This window comes from Orbicella faveolata, unplaced genomic scaffold, assembly GCF_042242905.1.
Source record: "Orbicella faveolata isolate gen_17 unplaced genomic scaffold, um_ofav_v1 contig_12, whole genome shotgun sequence".
Taxonomy (NCBI): Eukaryota; Metazoa; Cnidaria; class Anthozoa; order Scleractinia; family Merulinidae; genus Orbicella; species Orbicella faveolata.
The window spans coordinates 33,312,412-33,337,470 of NW_028301539.1; the positions used below are offsets into that span (position 1 = coordinate 33,312,412).

General features: G+C 38.4%; 2 protein-coding genes across 2 annotated transcripts; one reads left to right on the forward strand and one right to left on the reverse strand.

Annotated features, from left to right (window-relative positions):
• Positions 1 to 376: 376 nt before the first annotated feature.
• LOC110057830 (cell division cycle 5-related protein-like) lies at positions 377 to 11,657 on the reverse strand. Its single transcript, XM_020764433.2, has 22 exons — positions 11,449 to 11,657; positions 10,859 to 10,962; positions 10,701 to 10,731; positions 10,489 to 10,619; positions 10,216 to 10,346; positions 9,713 to 9,809; positions 9,122 to 9,172; positions 8,730 to 8,806; positions 8,085 to 8,188; positions 7,558 to 7,637; positions 7,287 to 7,368; positions 6,840 to 6,998; positions 6,169 to 6,340; positions 5,775 to 5,929; positions 5,215 to 5,295; positions 4,683 to 4,779; positions 4,066 to 4,187; positions 3,115 to 3,414; positions 2,560 to 2,649; positions 1,782 to 1,865; positions 1,322 to 1,450; positions 377 to 933 (listed from the first exon to the last, which is right to left on the reverse strand). Exons 1-22 carry the CDS (start codon positions 11,491 to 11,493, stop codon positions 817 to 819), a joined length of 2,439 nt encoding a protein of 812 aa, XP_020620092.1. The 5' UTR covers positions 11,494 to 11,657; the 3' UTR covers positions 377 to 816.
• Positions 11,658 to 11,890: 233 nt separating this feature from the next.
• On the forward strand, positions 11,891 to 15,913 carry LOC110057905 (large ribosomal subunit protein bL19m-like). Its single transcript, XM_020764516.2, has 4 exons — positions 11,891 to 12,062; positions 12,953 to 13,074; positions 14,589 to 14,902; positions 15,449 to 15,913. Exons 1-4 carry the CDS (start codon positions 11,945 to 11,947, stop codon positions 15,780 to 15,782), a joined length of 888 nt encoding a protein of 295 aa, XP_020620175.1. The 5' UTR covers positions 11,891 to 11,944; the 3' UTR covers positions 15,783 to 15,913.
• Positions 15,914 to 25,059: the final 9,146 nt, after the last annotated feature.

The window sequence follows — 25,059 nt, forward strand, 5'->3', positions numbered from 1 at the left end:
GGCAGCCATGTTGCATAGCAGCAACAATGAAACTGTTTTGCATTAGAAAGAACATTTTTCCCATAAGAAAAAGAATCTACATGTATTGTTCCTGCCATGCACCATGGCTTCCGTGCTAAACCTCTATTAGGCGTCCGCTGCAAATGACCAAATTATGATTTTTGTGGGAAATGTCATCAAGAAGTCAGTTGAGAGCTAAAACAGAAAATCAATAAGATCAAAACAACTGATAAATATTTTTTTCTGGTATTGGGCCTTTCAGATCTGTCATGGTTGTATTAGCACCCTTATACTTTGAATTTCGTCATTCGATGAAAATTTTCCACTTAGCCACCCTGGGTGCCCCCATTGTCACTTGTAGCATTCACAAGGCATATATCAAAGTTCTGGTTTTAATTCAACAATCACATTTTGCGCTCACAATTGTGCTGCGATAATTGGCAAACAAATAGAACAAACACCACAGACAAGTAAATGTTAAAATTACACAAAAAAAAATTCAAGACGAAATACCACAAACATTCGCAAACACATTTTCCCTATTACGTACAAGGAGGATGTAATGGAAGAAGATCCAATGTCAGACGTCTCGTGAGCCCATTTCGTCGACTGAAAATCAACGTTCTGTGTTTTCAGTGAGCCACTGAAACACGTCTGTAACACAACCACTAAAGTTATTTTTATTACAGAACTTTGAGTTGGACATGTCTTCCATTTTTGAATTGAAAACATCTTTCACTCTAGCACTATTTCGAGTGTTTATCTTGTCAATGAGGTACTGGTGATAAAGAACGTCCGTTACTTGAGGTAAAAACATCAGTGGCGGTTTTGCATGTGATTATAAGCCGCATCTCTCTCGTACAACAAATGAGAATAACGCGTCTGCAGTTGATGTTCACGATCTGTTTGCCTTCTTACGTCTTCTCTCAGGGCCTGCCAGGAGAACAAGATGAGAGTGTACGTTAAATAGTGAATTCACGAATATTTTATTCACACACATTCCTTTTCGTCCTTAACTAATCAGCAACTTGTCCACATACGCGAGGAAAATTTCGCGACCGCGAACTGGCGAAGAAATTAATCAATCTACTGACGACTTTTTCAGAATTTTCTCGATTTTAAAGTGTTTATAACAGCAACGCAATTCTTAGTTACGAGTCTAGTGATTCCCTAAAAGTTTGCTTTGACGCATTTCTAGAACTACATGTATAACCTCTTCCAGGCGCCTCTCTCCTTTATTGCCCTCCGCCGTTTTCTCGCGCTGAGACCCAACTAACTGAACGCCTGGAAGAGGCTACTACAAATAAAGTGGCAAGCATACCTCAATTCTCTTGGGGATAGCTCTCAGTTCGTGCTCTCTCAAGGAACTGAATGTTTCTTTCTCAGTGTGAGTCTGTTCAACTTGCTCGTAAAGGTCGTTAATTTGTTTCGTCAAGCCGACAGCACGACTCTGTAGGGTGGAAAATATCGAACATGCTTAGCTCACGAAAGACATAGAACTAAACAATAGCATGAACGGCCAAACATGAGGTTCTCACTGATGGTGTTCAAGTTCGCGCTTTTCAAACAGACCGGGTGAAAAGGGGGTGAGATAGGGGCACTACACACGGTAATATTTACACGAGAAAAGGAGACATCTATGGGACGTTATTTGAGAGGGTAAGAACAATTGAAACTCTAGTTTAAGAAAGAAAAAACAACTGTTCGCTTCCATAAATAAAATCCTTGTGTTACGCCTCCGCATGCTTGTAGCTATTGCCCAAACACAGTATCGATCATACCTGATAACCACCGAGAAGAACTTTCAGCTTCTTTTCAATTTTGGCCGCTCTCTTTGCGTCTTCGGTCATGTGAGTTCGGTTCAACTTAAAACAGACACAAACAAAAGGCAATTAGCAAGCTGCATGAGTGAAAAATCAATCAACGAAGAAGGCCAAGGGCCTGTTTATACCAAGAAGCGATGCCCAAGGTTCACCCTCCGACATACTGAATCACCGGGGAGCTGAAAGCCGCCAACCTAAAAATGGTTGCGACAGTTGTAACTTTTCAAAATTCCCTGACTTTTCCCTGATAAAAATAAAATTTCCCTGGCCAATTTATTACAAGATGTCAGATATATCGGCGTCTAGCCTCATTTTACATCCTTTCCACTCTTTCATTACTGTAAGACTGATAAGTTTTCAACAGATTTTCCTACTTCATTAAGTTAAGTTACCGTTGAGATCACAGTGACCCCAAATGTTTCTTCCGGCCTTCAATGGTATTAAATCAGCCGTGTTAAATAATTCAATTTTCCCTGACTTTTCTTCAAAATGTCAATTTCCCCTGACACAAAATAAATTTCCCTGACTTTACCATGACCTTGAAGAAATTTCCTGACCATTTCCTGACCTGTGACAACCCTCCTAAAGTTGGCTTTTGGGCCAGGAGGATCACTTGCTTTGAAGGTAGGGTGACGCTGGGCTTTGCACATGTGCTGAGTCAGATCTCAACCGGAAAACGTACTGTAAAGCCCTCTACTGAAAGGAAGTCTCTGTATCTATAAAATAGAATTCATACCTCGAGTCGTTTTTCTAAAGATTCCAGTTTGTCTTTCTTGCTGGCTAAAGCTGCCCTAGTGAATCGCTGTTGTGTCGGTAGAAACAAAACCTACAAGACACGAAAACATTTGTGTTACGAAAGTGTAAATCAAAATTATTTTTTCCATAACAGCTAAATTTTCAAACTTTATCCCTTCTCTGTGTAAACGAGGACATCTTGCGGAAACCTCCGTAAAATAAACAACAGCATATGAAAGTGCTCTTCAGTAACTTTCAAATCTGAAAGGTCACACAGCGCGGACGGTTGTTTTCCACAGTGTTTAAATTCTGAACCACCTGGTACAGCATAACATACATTACATGTACTGCTCAGTAGCTATTATTTGAATGGTCGCACACCGGGGTTTAATCCGATTACACGCCGGTGTATGACCATCGGCAACGGACGTAAAAGTTAGAACCACCTTGTGAAGCATAATACAGTAAATACCATCGCAAGGAAGGCATTACTCAAAAGCTGCAATGTTCAAATTTAAGATTCAAAATCAGAACCTGCACCGTAAAAGAACAGTACCTGGGCATAGCATTCCTCCCAAACTTTAGTGTAACTTTCAATGGGTAGATCACCGTGAGCCATTTTAGACTTGACAAATTCCATTTCGTTCGCCAGGACTTCCCTCGCGTTAGCGATCTCTTTGTCCGTGAACGTTTCCAGAGGGTTGGTATCGAGTGCCGCTTGGTTAGCGGCGATGACCGCCTGGGCAGCGCTTTTGGATTTCTTGTGCGTTAGGTTTTCGATTTGCAGTGCTGTCGGGTGATTGACAATATCGTGTCTGATCATACTGACCATCTCCCGCTTGATAAGTTCCTCCGCCTAAAGCAACAGTTAATATATTACTCAATGCATCAGTCTTGTTAAAAGCGCAACTCACATGAAGATTTCCATGGCCGAAAGCGGTATGTTGATGCAACGTTTGAGGCAACACAGATTCCATCCAAGAACAAACAAACGAACGAATGAACCCGTCACAATAAACTTGGATAACACGAAGTGTCTGACGAAAAGAACCGAATTTTCCGATATAAACAGTTCCGTAAAACTTAAATAGTCAATTTTCAGGCACCGAACCTGGGGCCTGTTTCTCGAAAGCCCCGGAGACGTTTCGGGCCCGAAAAGCCATTGTTAGTTAATCGGTATTTAAAGACAGAGTGGTGTATACGCCTGAAACTTCTTGTACGGAATGGAACCTCTGTTTATATTAAGAATATGTGAATAAAACAGATCTGTAATCATAAGGCTTGAGATTTTGCTACGACTTTCAGGGTGCGAAAACCTTTCGGGACCTTCCAGAAACGGGCCACTGTACTCATTAAGTTTATAAAAGTATAGCAGCATAGCTCATTTCACTTGTCAGTGCACCACAGCAGGTCAAATGAATACGGAGTGTCTGTCTGTGTTTTTGTTTTGCTTTCTTTTCTTTTGTTTTTTGTTATTGCTGTTTATTTGTTTGTTGTTGTTTTTTACCTGCTGTAATCCTGTGAGGGGTGGATCAACGTTAGCCGGCCGGAGAACAGCAGCGTTCGCATCTGAGGGGCGCGGCATGTTTCGTTGTACGGCTTGAGAGCGGCGTCTAATCTCTCTCAACTCTGCCCAAAAAAAGCGTAATGTGAAATCAAAATCAACGAAATCACTAGCTTGAAACAAAACACTTGCAATGCAATGTTGATACACTTGCAATGCAATGTTGAGCCACAAAGCACCAATATGAGACAGCCTGGAAAAGGTAAGGAAAAAAAATCATTTTCCGTCAGTACGATTCGAACCCAAGGATTATTCCTAGCGTTAAGTATCTGATTTTCAGCTTGTTACGTTTGGTCGACAGTTTCCTTTCCCAGGGCTGACACTCGGAGGGAAATTCAAGGGTTATATGTGTGGTTCATACTTTAAATTCCTAGAGTTAATTCTCCGATTTCCAGCACAGCAGGTTTGATCAAGAAGATACTCGTTGACAGTGAGGAAACTAACGAGTCACTTAACAAAATTTGTAGTTTCACCTCATCAACCCTACCCAAAGAATCGTCAATTTGACCAAACAGAATTGCAAAGCAGTCGTATCTAATTTAATAACTTAGGATGCAGACCTTCCGCTGCCTTCATGGCCATTCGTCTCGCATCAATATCAGCTGCATCTTCAACAAAGCTTTCATCTTTGGTCTCCTCCACCTCCTCTTCAGCAGTCTGCAACAGTAAGCAAGAAAACTCTCCCCTGAAAAATTCTGGCCATCACGCTCGTGAAAGGTAACAGGGTCACAATTGCCAATTTGATACAAACACTATAATTTGCAATAAGTTCCTCCGGAGAAGTTTGAGCCCGACCGCCACGACCCTAAAGCCGTTCATCACGTTAAACAAGAATGAGACACTGTGTCCTAGAAAACGGCTGGAGAGTGATCTTACAATGAGGAAGCAAAATGAATGGAAGAAAAAGACCTTGCGGCGAAGAATCCACAATTGCCAAGTCATAAGAAAAGAAAAAAACACTGCCCCTTTACAACCCTAAAAAAGCATTTATGTAGGGATAGTTGATCCGGAAGTAATTTAAAAAGCTGTCATGATAATTAGTTTACTTGGATGGTAATAACAATGCATGATGACATAAAACGGGTTACTTACCTCAGGCAGCACAATCTCAAAGTCATTGGAAGGGGTTGGAAGCGATGCTAGTCCTGCTCTCAACTCTGCCTTCAACTCTTCCTACAAGAAAACAATAAATAAACAAAACACCACGGGTCTCAGATAAATGAGTGAAACATCTCATATATTCCATGCAATGTTCAGTGGCACAGCGAAGCCATTGCATGGCAAATTTCCCTACATAATGGAGAAGAACCTAGAATGCAGTAATTTTAAAATACTTCATGTGAAAAGTTTCTTCTTCACCAACTTGCAGCATCGTTTTGTTATATTATTTCAATCTTTGTTGTTTCCGTATGGTTTGACCAGTGGAAAAAAAATCATTTCAAGAAGTCAGAGAAACCCGTTGTATATAATAAGCATCTGGGTCTCAAGAGATGGAAAGAAGCATCATGGTTACATGTGCAAGGAAAGATTCTAACTGAATTGTACAGCAAAGCATACATACAGCTTAAATCAAGCCAGGGTACAAGACAAGCTGTACATGTTTGGTCTCCTAATGAGGAAAACATGATTGTTATAAGAGTAATAAGTCTTGCCTGTTGTTGTTTAGCTCCATAACCTGATTCGTACTCCTCCATCAGCGACTCCTCTGGGTTGATGTTCAGCTTGTCTCGTACTGATGCACGTCCGGGTGTGGTGCTGCCACCACCTCCCCTCTGAGGGGTTCCACCCATACTGCGTGGGGTGGTCCCTAAAACAAAAATAACAAAGGGTGAATAAGAGTCATTCACAACAAAAACATGTCCATCATTTCACCATTAATTTTTTTCTCAGATTAACAGCTTGCAAATGAATTAACCCATAACAGATAACCAGATCCTACTTCCTTTAATCCAGATTCTAAACAAACATGGAAACTGCAGCAACAGGGCACTTTTGAAATAGCTGCATTGGGATTCAATCAGTTTGCACACAACCCAGACAGCTTACCTCCCCCCTCTCCCTGTGGTGTCCTGTAAGGTGTAGCAAGCATCATGTTTGGGGTCTGAATAGCCTGATGTCTTGGGGTGACACCTTCAAAGTCACTCTGTTTCATGGGTGTGTTCATGCCACCTTTTAAAGGAGTGTCCACATTTGATAATGCCAAGATGTTCTGAGCTTCCTGGAAAGATAGAGAAAATAGAAGAGTTACATGTATGCAATGATTAAGGCGTTTTGTCTAACTCGTGCAGGTCTTTCAATAGCACATGGGGCTGGAATTTGCCATCATTCCAGAAGTAAATGTATTCATTAGTTTGCACAAAACACTATTGGTCTTCAGGGACTACAAGTCATTTTGAGTGCTGATCACAGTGGTTTGATTGTTTTCTTGTGCAAGACAATGCAAAACTCTCACAGAGCCTGCTCTCTCAGTATAACAACACTAAATTGGCGAGGCAACCCAAAAATTGGAGGGAGACACACATGTATGGTAGACTGGAACTTCATCTGTTCAGTGGATCTGTATTCATGACACACCACAGGTCAATTAAGGTGATGGATACCAGTGCTACACCAAAAGAACAAGCTCTGTAGGTCACTGTCACACTTAAGCAGAAGTTCCCACAACAATGCATAAATTCACAAGTTTCCACATGCAAGCAACCCAGGAATACATGTACCTGCAATATTGTGTCCTGCTCTGCAGGTGTGCGAGGAGTCCTCAGGGCCTGAGCTGCAGCAGGGGTCACTGAGTACTCACTCAGGAGAGCATTTGATGCCAAGTGACTGTCTTCCACTGATAAACGAGCCGTCTCACTAGCTTGGCCCATTTTGACAATCTAACAACAACAATGAAAAGATTTTAACTTTGCTGTCAACTCAAGACTGGCTGAGTTACATGGCCAACCAGGAGAACATTTTAAGTCATTGATAGTTGTACCATAGCCATATTTGAATAACTGCATTGTATTATAACTGTCAATAATTGTCCCAGGTGTTTAACTGTTGTAATATGGACATATAATGAGTGCTATAAGAGTACAATGATCTCCTATTATAAATGTTTTAATACTGCATTGGGCTTAATTTTTTGATCCTGTATATTAAGACCCATTACAGTTATGTACCTCTTCTAATTCTGTGTCAGAAATCTGTGGCTTGGGAAGAACAAGCTTGCTGCGCTTCTTTACGGAATCAGGATTGTTTAGCCTAAAAGGACAACAAAAACACTGACATCATTTCAGGTTTATTCATTTATATGATGGTAGAGTGTGTATTTAGATTTGTACATGTACCTTTCATGTTTTTCACATTGCAAGGACAGCCAATATTTCATTCAAAATCATCTTGTTGTTATACATGCAAACCAAGCATAAACCAATCCTGAGAGCAGCTTACTTATTAATCTGCATGACGGCTCCTGGAAGATCACTCTCTTTTCTCTTCTTCATTTTTTCTTTATCTTTCTTTCTCTCTTGCTGTCAGAAAAAAAGCAAATGGAAGGAAGAAATACATGTAAGCATTCCTGTTACAACAATTACTATAAATATGACTGAGAAAATTACTTTATTTTAATTATTTTGATTGGTAGAGAGCAGGCCAATTATTATTTTAACAATAATTTTTAGTTTACACTACAGTGCAAATTAGCCTGCATGCGTTCGTGATATTCTCACTCATATAATAAATGAGTAATCATATGAAAGCTTAAACAATTAAAAATTTACACCACTTCAAATCAAGGTCTAATACCAGAGCCCTGTTATTGAAGTGCAACAATGAAGATTTTAAAAGGGCATAATGTAAGTGCAATGGGATACATTTGCACACAACAAATGCAGCTGAGGATTGAAAATCAAGACAGACATTAAGAAATGTTTATGAATACAACTACATGTGACAAACATATTGTTAACAGCAATCACCTGTTCAAGATCATCTCTCATTTTACCGTCCAGGTGATCCTGACGAAGCTTTTTAAAATCAGGTTGATAATCAGGCAGTTCCTCTTCACCAGTGTCATAGAAACCTACAATGGGATTATTGACAGTGTCCAACACAAGACTGACTTTCACTTACAAGTACACTGCACAATGTACAGGGTGTACATATATGCACATTCATGCAAAGTACCACTGAAAGTATTATGTGTAAGTTTACAAGTGACAGATTGAGAGCACTAGTTAACTGCAACTTTCAACATTTTGGACCAGAGTCTTGAGTCTCCTCTGGTGGGGCATAATTTATTTAGCAAGCTTGCTATTTGACTAATCAGCTCTTGTACACACTGTAAGGCATACACTGCAACAAAAAACTCTGTTATGAGACATTGCAGCTTTACAAGAAAAGCTGTCAACTTTATACATGTATGTGTATGCACTAACAGCTCTCAGTAGTGAATGTTACAAGCAAAAATAGAGCTGGAATTTCTTCTGGCCTGTGTGAATCGATCACTAAAAGGTTGTCACTTAACGCCAATTTCTTCATATCACACATCAGTGATTTAACATCCTTTAAGACACATTTTTGATTAATGCGTTAAAGATACCACTTCTTTGTATTTTCAGTACCTTGAGCAGGTTTCTTTTCAAATGGTATTTCAGCATTATAATCCACCCCTCTTCTTTTCTTTCGATGTTTTCTTATCCTGTAATTAAGAAAAAAGAGTGCTTTGTATTATTTATTTCATCTTATTTTATTGACAAAAGTACAATCTTTCATGAGCATGCACGTGTAGTGCAAACACATATGTGAATCAAACTTGTCTGAGACAGAGATTTAGTACGTTGAGTGTTATTTTTGCTCCTCCTTCAGTTGTCTGTTTAATTCACTCTTGTTCAATGAAGTTCATAATTCAGTATGTACCCTATACACATGGACATCTATAACCTGCATTAAGCTCTAAGACCAGATTCTTCGTTGAAAAAAAATGTGCAACTTTAACATGTAATTTTCAGCTTACTCTATTCCTGCAGCTCTCAACTCCCTTCTCTTTTGCAAAGCAGCAAGACGCCTAAAAAAATTGTTTAATATGTTAGTACTAGATACTGTAAGGAAGATAACATGTATGTCTTCCTGATATGCCTAATGTTAAAACAAGGTTTGTTTGATCACTCAACAAATTGGATCATTGCTAGTAGATCCAAAAACAAATAAATTTAATTCAGTTAAGTATAAGAACAAAATGTGTCCAACTATCGAATGCACAGTGTTTCTTGACGAAACATTGAATATTATTTAAGTAAACATGCAATACTAAAGGAACATGTACATGTATTATGCACATGTACTCTTCAAGACTTTTAATTGATTAATAACTTTCACTGCAATACAAATGGACCCAAGTTCAAAATTCAAAAAGAAAAAATCTGCATTATATTTTTTCCAAAAATAATTCATATTTGGAAATAGTCCAAGCCAGTGATATGAAACTACCTACGGAATACAATGCTACAGTGTCAGCAACAGACTGACAAGGTCCAACTGACTAGCTAAGCTAGACTGTGACAGTTAGGTTAACTCTTCCAAAATGTACTGCCCTAATAAAACTCACCTGGCCTCCTCAAGTTGTTTCTCCCTGGCTTTCCTCTTGGCCTTTTTACCCTGAGTATTAGCCAGACGAGCTCTGGCCTCTGACAACATTTCCAACTCTGATAGTTACAAAGAAACAAAGGGAAATACAGCAACAGTATATAACAGTTGTACCCTATTGAAGTAATGTCATAATTGCAAACAGATATGAACTGTCTATACTTCAATCGCACTTTTTTATAATTATACATGTAAGAAATTGAAAACATTTTCTATAGTTCTATTGAGTTATAGAATCACAAATAGAGGTTTGAGATGACATGAATAGCCAACAAAATATGAACAGCAAGCAAGGGTTTCTACAGTTTTAATCTCCTGTCAGTTATTCTCTCCTGAGAGGACACTTTTTTCTAATCTCACAGGGACATCTTCCTACAAAAGGCTTGACCATGCATGTAACAGTTATTTAAATTGATAGTAATCAATGTGAAAGATGAATTTAAGAATGGATAATATTGGCTTTACCATCTTCATCCATGTCAATGGGATCAGGTCGTGCTGGCTTTGTTTCAGGGTTAGGGTCAATTTCTCCTGGTCGTAATTTCCGTGGATCCTCGCCCTCATCTTTTTCTCCTTCTTTAGCTTGGGCTTGATCTCTGGAAAAGATTAACTGAAACTTTTACTTTCATTTATACTTTTTACTTTTATTTATAATAGTGCTGCCCAAATATGTGAAGACAGTACACCTACACTAAATGACAAATACAGTAATACTATTTATATTATAAAACAACTTACAAAAGAAATTCATATCTCTCCAGACACTGTGATGCTGTGCGGCCAATCAGAGGAGCAATTGTTCGCCACTGTGTTGGCATCAGCTTTGCCAAATGAAGTAGCTTTTCGTCTTCTTCTCTGCTCCATTCAGTCTGTCAACAGCAAAATAAAATATTTGAGTGTGTCTGTTACTTTATATACATGTAGCACAGCTAAAACAACAATATTCATACCTTTTTAATGCTAGGATCCAACCACTCATACCTGAAAAGAAAAAAAACATATTTTGATAAATGTAACATAAATGTTAGTACCTTATAAACATACATGTAAGTACTTACATGCATCCAAGAAAAAGGAACTCGCTCTTTATATATTTGTTAACACTTACCATCTGGCCTTGCACTGTTTGGCTGACTTGCGGTGCAGCAAAGATGCAATTCTAGACCACTGATTCTTTCCGTATTTCATAACTGCCGCCTTGAGAATTTCATCCTAAGATTTCACAAAACAAAAGTAAAATACACAATTTACAATTTAAAAATCTCATTCCTCTATAGAAAGTTTATCAATAATTGAATTACAGTACAGAAGCTACATGTAGGAACCAAATTAACAGTCAATCAGGGCTCCATGTTGTTAGAAAGATAGAAACAAACAGGTACACACATGTTTTGGTTCATGATCGAATGAGTTCGAGAACCAAACTTTTTGGTTAGTAACATCAGAAGTTTATAAACCTCTGGCTACACATAAACTTAAGCTTAAGGCTTACGGTGAATTTCTTTGAGACCCACACCAGGATCAATAATCCAAGATCACGCGGATCATAGAGCATCAAAGAAACCGATGATTCCACTCTGAGGCAGGACTGATCGTTTCCTTTGATGTACTAAGATGCCAGTGACCTTGGATCAATGATTCCGGTCTGGATAATCCCAAACACTGCGCAGTTGACTTTGCAGACGAAAGTGAGCTTACCTCAGTGTTTCTCCACACTCCACCTTTGATAATGATTCGCGGCATGGTGTTCAGTAAAGTTATTGGCTTCTTATAAAGATCGAGCTGGGGTCAAATGACCAAATCCAAAAGATCTAAACAAGGTTCTACTCCTTTGAAATTTGTGTCAAGGAAGCAACATGGCCAAGGTCCTTGTAGTTCCCAGCATGCCTTTAGTACATCTATGTAAACAGCACGAAATGTATCACTATCCGACTTGGCCTAAAGTGAAAAATACGCGGTGCATTTTATTTATTTGTTTATGAAGAATAGCATATGAAGAAAGGAACTCAAAATGACCTTTTAATAAATAATCATATAATTCGGATGGCCTGGCCGTATGATGAAGGAAGGGATTCAAGTAAAAACAAAAAAGACCCTTCGACAACGACTAACTACGAACCTGACCAGCGGACTCTTCATAAAGGTTGAACACTTGAATGCGTGGGTACTGGACACTAACTATGCTTTTAGCAACATGGCGTCGAAGGTGAGACCAAAGTTCTTTTCTCCTTACGTTGATGAAAAAATATTAAGAAGCCTTCAAAAACGCGTATCTCCACGGAAAACATCCCAGGAGTTAGAAGCTAGTAAAGGTAGGTTTCATAAAAATATGTGGCTCAAGTATTGGCGTTGACTTTATGCCCAGGAGGACTTTCATCAACATGCCCATGGCAGACATTTTAGCGGACAAGGGCGAACTTCAGGGGTTGTATGGGATCCATTACGTTAGATTCAAAAACATTAAAGAGCTTTAACCTAGAGATACTTAGCAGTGGGCTGTAATTATCTTCAAAGGTTATTTTCATGTAAAGCATGTACGTGCAAAAGAGGGAACCATCCCATTTTAGGCTTAAATACGCCTTGCCCTGTCCCATTGACAAGGTGAGTCAAAACATACCCCCAAACAAAAAGAGACCCAAGTGTCGAAGTAATGTCACCCCCCCCCCCCCCACTTCCCAGCAGTAATAGGCCAGTATTTCCTTACCTGTCAAGAAAAAAAACAAAACAGATTTCTCTTCAAACCACCATCAGTGATATCAAAAAGATCATCTGATGTAGATGAAGCAAATCTCTCAGAAATGACCTTCTTCTCCACAGAAAATGTCATCAATGGGGGAGGGGAAAAAATTACTGATATGGAATGGCCCAGAGTTAGCCCAATTTAATTAACAAACCGTAGGGATGCCTCCCTACCCTACCCCCATGTGCCAAGACCCTAGGAATTATCTTCCAAGGGGTGGAGACTAAGAAAACAAAAAGAAGAATTAGTAGAACAGAGGGCTTATTAGAGGGGGGCTGGGGGGAGGGGGGGGGGGTTGTAGGAGATTTGCATCAGATTGGTATTATTGAAAAGCTTTGCAAATCCAAAGATATACACATACTTATATGTCTTAGGATTTTTCCCATCAATTTGAGGAGGATCGAGACTCTTTGTCCTTGTAATGCTACTTTCATTGAATTTTTTTTTCAACTCTTTATGTAGAGAAACAAGTCGACAAGGGCAGCGATAGTGCTGAGAAAACTGGTAGTGATGAGCAGCCATCACTAGTACAACAAACTGAAAAAACTGTTCAGGGAGAGAGCATGACAAGCAAGAAGGCAATGGTAGGTTCTGTAAACACACTGATTGAGATCTTATTCTAGGATTGTATTGAGCAGGGCTGTCATTACGTTTTGAGTCACCTGTTGCTTTGCTTTTCACACCATGGTCAATAGAGGGGAATGGTTATGAAACTCGACAAAGTTCTTTGTTGCATGTTTTGTTCTCTTTTTTGACCTTGACCATGCACAAAACATAATAGTTGTTTACTACTAACCGAGAAACTAACCAATAGGAATGTTTTGATTACATAACTCATGCATAGTGTATGAAGGCAAAACAAAAGATTGTGCACGGTTGTGGACCATATGTACATACATACATACATACATACATACATCATTTATTTGTTTACGCAGGTCGGTACATAGGCAGCGGTTAATTAGGAGTTCAACATAAAGATAAATCTTGGCATCTTTGTTTGTTCCTTTGATGTTCACCGGGCTTCACAACCATTCCCCTCTATTAACTATGTTCACACTCATCACAAATGTGTTACTTTGTGGGTGAATTGTATCAAGAAATGGCAATTTCATGCATTACGTTAAGAAGTCATCAAGCATACAAGTCCTGGGTTAACCTGTAACAGGTGTCACAGGTTACACCCCTTTATGACAGCCCTGGTTCTGAGTCTAGGTCTGGGTTTACTATCCTAAATTGTTTTTTAATCAGAATGTTTTATGTACATTTAGTATTACATGTACTTGTTTTATGTATCATAAAATTTCACATCTAGTTGAATAGTACATGTACATTGTAAGTGTATGAGAATTTGCCATGGTGAAGCAAGGGTGAGCCTTTGTGAATACCCATGCACAATACCTGGACACAAGGTTTGAGCAAACTTGTGAAATGAATAAGTAATTTTTATTGTTTTTAAGCTGACTGATAGCAAATAAAGCTGAAAGCAGCAACACCACAAAAGTAATGACCATCCTAAAGTAGACTTCTCTAGGTGTTCTGTTAGGTAAGGAGCAGTGTGAAAAATGGCAAGAGAAAAACATAGGGGAGGAGTGCAGGGAGGCGTACATTTCTGGAAAGGCTCTTCCCCCCCCCCCCCCCCCTCCCCCCTCCCTCTTTCCTACGTTTTCTCTGACTGTTTTTGTACTGCCTTCAACTAACTACATGCCTGAAACAGTTTTTCCTAAAGTAGAAACCTTATGAGAAAAAAATGGAAATAAAAGACTCAACAAGCTGTACCAAAATGATCTGGTATTTGATGTAGATCATCTTTAATCCAAAGGCAATATGTTACCCAGTTCTGATGTAATGTACCGTAGATTCCTTCTAGCAAGATTGATTCTATCCTTTCAGCTCTGTATACATTGGGAACATTTTTTTATTTTATTGAAATGGGAGGACCGATTAACGGTAGTACGTTTTAGCTCCCCGAAAGTAGTACAATTTATCCCGCTTAAAGTAGCAATAGGTGAAGGATGCTAAATCTGAAAGTAGTAAGGGTCGTTAATTTCGAGATTTTGAGGTGGCAACACAAACAATTCTTCTCTGACCTTTTTAGATAAAAGTGAATGTTAATGAGTGGTACCAGAAGCGCACTGCAGAGCTGGGAGTGAAACCAATCTACAAGACACTCCCAAACGCTAAAACAGCCCTAGAAGGCGAGAAACCCGAACCCCGGTTTATCTGGAAAGAGAAGAATTGGCCTAAAGGATTCCCGGACTCTCCTGAAGAGGCCAAAACAGATGTCATGACATTCTTAGAACAGAGAGACTGCTACCGTAGGCTGCAGACACTTAAAGTGAAAGACTTCTGTGTCGGCAGTATAGTGGCTGTGACGAGATCAGATCCACACGTTGCTAAAGGACAAGTCAGGTTTGTTTGTTTGTTTTATTTTTTGCAAATATATTTACAAAAATATCAAAGGATAAGGCAAAGAAACTCAGGAAAGCCAAAAAGGCTCTTGTAAAAGACTGACAAAAAAAAAAAAGCAAAACAAAAAAACCACACAAAAGCACGCTAAGGTCGTGTTCTACTGGGATCAACCGTTTCTGGTTGGGATTTTCGTGTTCTATTGGGGAAAAACCGTTTTTGATTGGTTTGGTTGGTCAACTTTTTTAACCGGCCTCAAACCAAGCTGAAACGGTTGATAAAGTATCTGTGTGATTATGTGGCGTGATTGTAGCTCGCGTAAAGACTGTTCCCAGGAGTCACCGCGTTTCAGCCGATAACGGTTGGAAAAGTGTTCTATTGAGAGACGACAACCTCATCAACCCAAACCGGTTGCGGTTGAAACTGTTGATCCCAATACAACACGACCTAAGAGAAGTGAAATATACTTATTGTTTTTCATCTCTTATTAGATTTCCAGAGTACTTTGGTACATGGCTTTACGTAGCTGGTTTGTTTTCTTGTTGTTAGGTTTGTAGGAATCTGTATCTACAAGAGTCGTTGGCAGAACACCTTGGGTGCGACATTCACTTTACGTAACGTGATAGAAGGAGAGCCCATGGAAATAAACTTCCAGCTCTACTCACCACTCATTCAGAGTATCGAGGTCATTAAACACGAGCGAAGGGAAGAAGACGCCTTGTTTTACCTTAGAGACTATCCGCCATCCATGAGCATGGTGAACGAGAAAATGAAGGCGTTGCCGTACACGGAGGAACCTTCCCTCTATGTTGAATCTGAAGAAACAAAGAAAGAAATCGACGAATGGTTCGCTAAACTATGGAGACTGAAAAAAAGATTCTAGATTTGTCACGCCTAGGAGTAATCGCTTTGTGACTTGTCTCCAAACTGTTCACAAGCAGACAAGCCTGTAGGACGCTAGGGGTGGCCAACAATCTTTTTTCTTTTTTCAAATGAATAAAATGTCAAATGATAGTTTACAAAGACTCGTTTCACACAGGCGATGTTTAATGCAATTTTCGTGGTGGTTTACACGGTGCAAAATGAAAATTCAGGGACAAAACATGTCATACTGGGCTTTATCATTACCATTATATTAGTGTCAAAGTGCTTATTCACAGCGCTAGCTCCAAACAGGTTTCCATGCGAATTTTGTTCCCCTAACCAGCTGTGATTATTGACTGATTATCCTGGAGGGTACAACTTTTGACGTTGTTGCGAACGAGTTCACCGTCTTTCTCCAGGAAGTCATCGAGATTTGATGTTAACTTGCACAAATTGTGTTTCCTGTATTTCAGTTTAAAGCATGCCACTGATGGCTTGGATCCCATCGGGCCGCTAGCTATACGCTCGAGGTTATTCGAAGAACTTAAAAATTCCTGGCTAGGTTGAACAATCTTTGGTTATTGGATGAAGGGCACCTTCATGATCCATTGTTGAACATTTTTTGGCGTAAAATCTGAAGCCGCTCTTTTCATCTTCACAAAACGTAATCGTGAGTCGTTATTTGCATGACTGAACGTGGAATAAGAAGCGAGTTCTTTGTTTGCCGTGTTTTTAGATTCTCCTTTAAGTGAAAGATCGTTCAACTGGTTAAAACGTGACTGAAATGATTGTTATTTTCCGTGAAACAGAATCTGATACCGCCTTCGGAAATGTTAGTCGGCACGATCGCGTTTGACATGTTTTAATCCGACATTTGTTATTTCTGATCCATGAGAGGAAATTACCGTAATATCCCCGGTCTAAAGTAAGCCTTCACTTTTGCTTTAAAACTTTTTATGCCTTGATGGATTTATTTTCGCGTGGGGGAAGGGAGATCGTGAGCTCACCATGGTAAGGGTTTTTGCGGTTGAAAAACTGGTTAGGCTTATTACCGTTTAAAACATTTTCAGTCGCCTTAAGAATACTACATAGCAGCTCTGCACCAAACGATACGTAATTCAACACGACATCCTTACTTCGCCGTAAAACCGTTCGAAACGAGATAAAAAATTGCACCCTCCCCACCCCGTGATCAACCAGCCCGTGAAAGAAACAATGGAGAGCTGACAATGAGACGTGGAACTTAGTGAAAAACTGAAAAAATAGCGTCATACAGAAACCTGAACGTAGCTTGAACACAAGGCGCAGTTACATTGCAACCTAAAGTACTGGACTTACCGATAGAAAGCTTAGAGTTGCTCCCTTTGAGCAGTCATTTAATATCATCATATAATTGAAAAAATACGTGCCAAAAATAACGATAAACCATATTTGTACAGGAGTTCAAACGTTTTGAAGCTGTCCTGTTGTGACGTCACTAATGGTGACAATATCGAATGACAAACAGCGCTTACCAATCGTGTAAACGAAGTTTTCAGTTTTACCTTTTTTTTCACTTTTTTTCAAAATACTGAAACGAATAGCTTTGGACTTCAAACAGATCATTTCTTTTTTTCCAATCTGTATGTCATCTTCAACCTTGATATGAGTCACCGCGTATCTTAAATCCATGTAATGTTTCTCTTTTACCGGAAGAAAGATACGTTTTGGCAGATCAAAATTGGATGCAATTACTATTTTTTTACAGCAAGACAATATTTACGTATCTACATATTTGACAGATTCAAACTGCTTGCATTATGTTTACAACACGAACTGTCGTCGTAAAATATTAAGGAGTTATCACTTTGGTCGATACAACCCAAAAAAATTGACAGAGTTGAGGCGTTTCAAAATCTGTCTTATAACTGGCCTCGCGGCAATCGCAGTGATGTATTCGGTGTGAATTTTCCACTGATTGGAGTAAAATGAAGATTCGTGACTCCAAACAGGTCGATGGCTAATGAATGGCACAATTACAAATATGACAAATTTGAAGAGCAGAGTCCAAGACGCTAATTACGTTAGATGAAACAGAACAACTATTAAATAACTCGGTGGAAAACAAAACCTGTTTTGCATCTGGCACGGCCATAGGGACTATTGCAAGAGAGATCTTCACGGTTTATACGGTGTTTTCTGACGCTATTTTACAAGAAGGTACAGCAGCAAATTTACAGGTAAAATGTGTTTTACTTTTAACTAAGTGAGGCGCGAGATGTAACGGTCGTATGCGTGTAAATGGAGAGGTAGGAATTTGTGGGGCTTAAAATCAGGTGTTTCCACATTCTGTTCAAGTCCTTCACTCGGAGGTGTGTATTACCCTGGGTAGACTAGTTTTTTTTATTTCCTCATTGAGACTTTCAAAAGAATTAACTGTCCTCTCTCGTGCCGTTGAGGGTTTTTCACGTTTTACTATATACGTTTCGGGGTTTGTTTACATTGGCCCTGAAAAGCTCCCGCGGGGAGTTGCCAACTAAGTTATTTTTTATTTATTTATTGTTTTTGGAACGAATTCATGCTTTATACACGCCAAGACTAGAGTTGAATCCATTTGTCACAAGAGAAAATTTGTTCCATCAGCTCAAAGTCGGTTTAATGTTAGACTAATGATTTTAATTTTTAGATTATTTTTTTAGATTTTCGCTGATAATCATTGTAAAGCGCCTTTGAGCATTAGAATACTGGCGTTATAGAAATCTTTTATTATTGTTTTTGTTATTATTTAATCTTCTCCTTGACTTAAAATCAATGAGAGACGTTAAAAAAACTCATTCGGAAGGGCTCGCGCTAAATTATAACGATAGACAATGAAAATCCGAATCCTTCCCGCGAGTCACGGCAGACAATACGAATCCGAGGGAATCCGAGGCTTTCCGAGTCTGTCACGAATGTTTGTCGCGAGAAAAAACAACAGTGCTTGTTCCTTTGGCTTTTCTATCAGTCTTGAAGTGAAATGCGTTTTCGTACCGACATAGTCATTTAATCGGGCTTTACAATAGCAGTAATTTGAAAAAAATTTTCGCCATGTCTTTTGCGACCTTTAAATTTTACCGTTTGCGACCCTTCCACCGGCCATGTATCACTTTGGAAAACTATCGGCTACTTTCATTCCACTGAAGCACACATTGCGTTGACTCTTCACCTAAACGAAGAAAGTAATCAACTCAAACTTAAACTGCTTAAGAGGCGCTGTAGTGAAATGAAATTGCTTTACCTCCGTCGTAACTTTTACATTATTTCCTTTCGCTATGCAGCGATCGATTGGGACTTTCGCGAAATTTGCGATTGACCGTCGCTGTGATTCCTTTCGTAATTATTCCAACCATGCAGCGCCTGCCGAAACGAAACCTATATCGTTACATTAATTCCACAATGAAATAATCTGCTCAAGATCAAAAAGATGGATTTTTTGCAGGTGAAATTCGTATGTACACAATTTCAAGACGTTGGTTTTTGCGAAATGGAATTGTTGATGCAAAGATGCTTTGTGGATAAGTAAAATTTAAACGAATACAACTATTTAACACAAGAATTCGGGTGAAGAATATGACAGCTCTACATACCAGATCATCTGAAACCAGTAGTGTGTTGTAAAATATAAACCGCTTATTTCGCTGATAAACCAGGCGTTCTTTTCACGCCGTATCAGACTTAGATAACTGTGATATTAAGATTTCGTGCAGATGTTCGCGTGCTATGTATGAATGCTTTGGAGGGTGATGAGGAATTTGAAATGTTGTGCGCTCGTTATTTTATCATCAGTATTTTTTTTTTTCACTCTGCAAATGCGATGAAAAAGTAGTGATAATCATATGCATGTGTCTCTGTTCATTTGTATGTGTACTGTCTTGTGGGCGTCTTTTTCAAGTCCGCTCATTTCCCAAAATATTCTTTTCAGAATAAACGAGATTTCAAAAAAAGAAAAAATGAACCCAAGCCAGGAAAAAATCTGCCAAGTTTTTGAATTCTACCTATACACCCAATGCCATCTTTAATTCATCTTTTGTCATACGTACAACTGAATAAACATCTCATTCTACATTGTCTAGCTCGTCCGCTTTGGTCTAGTTTGTTTTAAATGTTTACATGTTTACTAGCGGGAGGTATCGGCCAAACTGATATCATGGTTTTGTTATGTAAAGTGATACTTTGATAAAAGAAAAAATCCTACGTTAGTGAGTAGTAGCTAAATATATCCATTTATTGTAAACGTAATTCAGTTTGGAAGGCTGGTCAACAACAAGCTAACATCAAACGGGATGTTTTGGCATAAAATCACTCCGAGGCCGACAAACATAAATAAGTTATAAGCGTTTAAGTTCCTAAAAACTCTCGCGACTAAGGCATTCAAGTTTGCTATCCATTTTTTCCGCTACAAACGCAAGAAGTTTTATGATGCTGTGCTGAACAGAGAAAATCTTCAGGATGCATTAGAATGGTACGTACAGGTTCAGTTTTCTGTTATGTGTTTTTTGGCGCTTCGCACTCAAAACCTTTTGTTACATGGAGAAGAAAAATTGAAGCATTCGTCAACAAGTGGAAACGAATCTGAATATTGTTTTATAAGATTTACGAATTGGTCGTAAGCTTAGGTGACAAAAACACTTCTCAATTCAGCCTCTCGAGGTCGAAAATGAAATTCAAAATTATATACGTGAGAGAAGTCGTTTACTTTGAGATATTTGCCAGCAGTAAATATTAATCCTTGTTGACATGTGGAAAGCTGGCAAAATATAACGATGGCACAAGAAAAAAACTCCAGGAACTCCCCAACGATGTTTCCATGTCCCGTTGTGAATTTCGGGAAATGTTTTTGGGTAAAACATTCACCGTTTCCAGTTAAGTCTAAGATGCAAAGCTTAAATTCAACGGAAGGATATGAAAAACAAGCAACAAAGCGTCGGAAATCTTTCCTAAGATTTTATTGGATTTCGGGATAAATACATGAAAAACAATTCCTTTTAGCTTAATGATAACAACCTTAAAAAACATGAAAACAATCCAAAACAGTTCGCATATGTCATAACATGTATTTCGTTAGGGACATATTGCAATGCCACGATCTTCTATCTCTTGATCGTTAATTCATATTCCTCTTTTTGTATTCACTTTTTCAAGAGAGTACATAAGTATCATTTTTCACAGCTTTTCCAAAGACGAGCTTAAACTATAACACATTGATTTGTTTCAGCTAAATCGAAGCATCTTTTGCAAAAAAAAATTCATTTTTGTCCTATTTAAGTTAAGTTTATAATATAGAGAATTAAAGTGTGGGAAATGTTAATTTTTTTTTGTTCGTTTTATAATCAGATTCATGTCCCCCGCTGTTCGAACGTATAGTTTCACGAAAACAATAGTCTGTTCAACATACAGATCAAACAAGATCATATTTACCCATTGTCATAGGTCATGGAATCCTTTTCTGAACATACCAAATAGGTCCAAATAGATAGATAAGTACAACAGAAGCGCCAAAAACAACGGAGTTCGTAGGCGTTAAATTCTAACCCGCTATAAACCTGTAGAAAATCAGCAATATGGTATCCTTCAAGATAAAAATGTTTTACTTTTGTTTCTTTTATTTCGTTTTAACAACGTACGAGTATAATACTGAACGTTGCACCTATTCCTGCGTGTTTAGATTAGATTATTTTATTTTATTTCATTTTATTATATTTTCGATCCTTTTAAGGCACTTACGTGATTCAATATTAAAAGAAAGCTACACTATTGACGTGGCTGCCTGTGGCCGGAAAATAAATTAGCAATATGGTTTCTTTCAGGATTAAAACATGTCTCTTTTGTTTCAAGAATTTATGAGTGTCACATTTCTACACTTATTCTTAGATGTTTAGATGTTATTATTTTATTTTAATCCCTATCCTTCTACTCTATGTCGCTTATCTGATTCAGTGTCAATAGAATCTATTCTATATTGATGTCGCTGGACTTAACTCTTCCTCTTTTCGAGAGAAGCCCCTGATTCGACTCGAAATATTCGATAACGATGACTTACTTCTACAGCAATCCGCTGTTAGGCTCTCTTATTGTTTATATCTTGCTCGCGAAACTTGAAACCCGATCCACCTGATACAACTACTGCTGAATAAGCTAAGTTCAATACAGCGGTTGTCCTTTCAAAAGCGTCGAAGAGTACGCAGTGTCGAAAGGTATTATGGGTATCGATGGTTCACGGTTGCTTGATTGAATCTCAAGGTGCCTCAGTTCAGCGTGATAGAAGGAAGACAGCACAAATACTTGTATTCATGATTTCTTCTTCCTTTTTGCTGAAACACCGTGAACCTCAATCAAGCAGCGATAACAACAACCGGCATTGTCGCGTACCCTTTTACCCTGTTTGTAGGACAAACCTCGTCGAAACAGCTGTACATCAAAACTGGCATGACATGACTCCGAGGCATTCTGTCCAAAATTGCAAATTTTCTAAGATTCATTTGTCTAAAAATTCCTAAAACAGACTTGCCTCAAAGCAAAGCATTGTCAAATAGAGACGTTTTGCAGAGAACCTTGGTGTCATTAAAAAATTCTGATATATGGAACGTGGGAGCTATTGCAATGACGGGAAAATTTATTAACTACTTTGCGTATTTGCAACATATATATATATTTTTTTTTTTCGAAATAAATGAGATTTGGTTTTCATTCAACTGGTAAGACTTCCATTTCAATTTGAAGTTGACAGTCTGAAGAAAACATTCTAAAATAACCAAAAACCCTCGGGTACGGTAAGCATTCATTTAAAGTGCCAAAAAGAAACAATTATTTATGTCAGTATTTATAATCCATCAAATATTTTTGCACGCTCGCGATTGGTCTAAGCAATGGTCACGTGACTGGATATGAGGGGTGTTGCGAAAAAAAATTTGTAGCAAAATAAAGCTCGAGGGATAATAAAGCTCTCGCTTCTCAGAACAGTTAATGTCCGCGGACAAATATCCGAGCATGTTTTCGCACTAAGTGGAGACAATTATTGCTTATATACCCACAAAGGCGACATTGAGCTCAGCAAGTGGAAAAGCTGACGATCTAACTCACATTACATGAAAAATAAAACGGTCCTTTCCCTGACAATTCACGAAAAATAGGCATTTCACGAATCACGATAAGAAGGACATTTTCCAGACCAAATTACATATTAACGAGATTTTGAAACTTCATGTCCAAAGCACAGCCTAGTTTGACATCCGCTTTGACTACGTTTCTTTTTTTTCTGCACCAGGGAAAAAAACATCGCGTTCCGCAAGAGTATGAAAAGAGATCAAAGATTGGCCTGCAGTTGTTATGGCTGTTCAAAACAACAGAAGATATAATCAAAATAACGCTAAACAACGAATTATAAACGCTTATTTCTCATTTCACAAAAAAAAAATATTTTGGGAAATCGCGGTTCACGGCTACTTAAGAACTCATCATGATTCACGCGAAAAACTGAGCATTTCTTATTTCGTGAAAGTATTGAATTTTTCTTTTTTTCTTTTTCTTCGTTTCTTGTCATTCACATTTTACCCGTCGAAGACTGTAGTTCAGGCAGTCCAAAGCTTGTAATTTCTTAATCGTTTCAGCCAGAGATCGATTTAAAATTTTTCCCAATTCTTATTTCATCGGGAAAAATCTTGGGCCATTCACGAATAGCAAAAATACTGTTTACAACCCTCATATAGATTAACGTTAATTTTCCGGTAAGGGAAGCTGAAATATCTCCGCACCGGAAGGCGTAATTTAAATTTGTTAACTACGGCTCTGAATTGAGCAAAAATCTAGAAAACAAGACAAAAATCAGCTGACGCACAAACGAGCAATATCGAGCCTCAAATGGGCATTATTAAACTCATGAAAAGATAACAAATATTTTCAAAAACGATCGTGTCACTTTTTATATTAGAATTTAGAAATTCGATCATAAAATGTTTTTGTCATTTTAAAGGTAGGGAGAGGAGGGGGGTCTTTTGAGAGCAAATTTTATTTGACTGCAGGTGGCTAGGCTAGCGCTGGAAGAGAACTGTTACACTTTTGATGTAAGTTGATTCATTTGATTTCTGTTTTGTCTTCGTCTGGGATCAGATAGTTCTCAATATATCAAATACAAGGGGCTTGCGGAAACAACGTTGTTAATTTTTGTAAGACAAAACAACCTTTCCTTAACTTCAAAAAATGATTTATGTATTATTCAGGCGAAAATACAATTTTGTATTTCTTATACACAAAACATTTATAAATGGCGCATATGGCATTAAAAACTTGACATGTGGTCAAATGTTTTTCTTTACCAATCGTTTTAGCTCAGTTTTGAAAATGTAAATTTGCAGTTACAATAGATTATTAGAATTATTATAACAAGTATAATGTCCGCTGCCTCAGGGTATTCAGTTTGTTAACATTGCTGGTGTTTTCGCTTTTTCAACACATTCGTCGTCTTTTATTAGCTTTGTTTCAATTCGTAGCGCCTAAGTATTAATTTTTAAAAAAGTGACTTTTGCCAAGCGTATATGAATTTCTTCAAGAACATTTCGTGACTCCGGCAACCAGCAGCACCGTCGGTAAACATAAAACGATACACCGCCGGGCGAGATTAACGCCAGAAACTTATACAATTATTATCTTTATGAATCGCCACACCTCAGGTGCCGCGAATTAATTTATTTTTACCGCATGATCATGACACTATTTACAAACTAGCTTGCAAAACGTCATCCGAGCCTATTTTTAATAACGATGATCAATTCTCCAAGTTGTTTAAATGACTGTAATCCCTTGATGTTTAGACGAGAGCAGAAAGGCCAAAATAGAGTTTTAAAACATACACTTCACGCAGTGATACATCACGGAATACCTCCACGCGATCTGCTGTTCAGCGGCGTCATAGCGCGCGAAGCACGCGACCGCTTACGAAAAAAACAAAGATACTTATATCTTAGAAGAAGCTTCTCACAAGAGCTGAAGGTGAGTTCGTTGCTTGCTGTGTTCACTGATGGTACCGTTGCAAAGCTAAACACATTAGTAAGGGCCGATAATCTACGAAATGAGTTGTTGTCTTCTTGTTTTCGTTCTTGTATTTTACAATTCTACTTACATATCCAACGTTAATTGGTTCTCTGATATGGTGAAACTCTTTCCTGCCAACTGCAAAAGCACAGCAGAAAAAAGATTGCTTTTCAAAACTTTAGATCGGCAAATTTAAATACAAACCTAAAGGTCTTCAGTTATGAGCTGAAAAGTTGCAAAACAGTGGGACT

Excerpts from the sequence above, each read along its gene's own strand:
- LOC110057905 (XM_020764516.2), top strand. The coding sequence starts at position 11,945 with ATGGCGTCGAAGGTGAGACCAAAGTTCTTTTCTCCTTACGTTGATGAA. Across the intron at positions 13,075-14,588 it reads TGACAAGCAAGAAGGCAATG|ATAAAAGTGAATGTTAATGA; the intron begins GTAGGTTCTGTA and ends TGACCTTTTTAG. Across the intron at positions 14,903-15,448 it reads GTTGCTAAAGGACAAGTCAG|GTTTGTAGGAATCTGTATCT; the intron begins GTTTGTTTGTTT and ends TCTTGTTGTTAG.
- LOC110057830 (XM_020764433.2), bottom strand. The coding sequence starts at position 11,493 with ATGCCGCGAATCATTATCAAAGGTGGAGTGTGGAGAAACACTGAG. Across the intron at positions 10,347-10,488 it reads GAGAGATATGAATTTCTTTT|AGATCAAGCCCAAGCTAAAG; the intron begins GTAAGTTGTTTT and ends AATCTTTTCCAG. Across the intron at positions 1,866-2,559 it reads CTTTAGAAAAACGACTCGAG|TTGAACCGAACTCACATGAC; the intron begins GTATGAATTCTA and ends GTCTGTTTTAAG.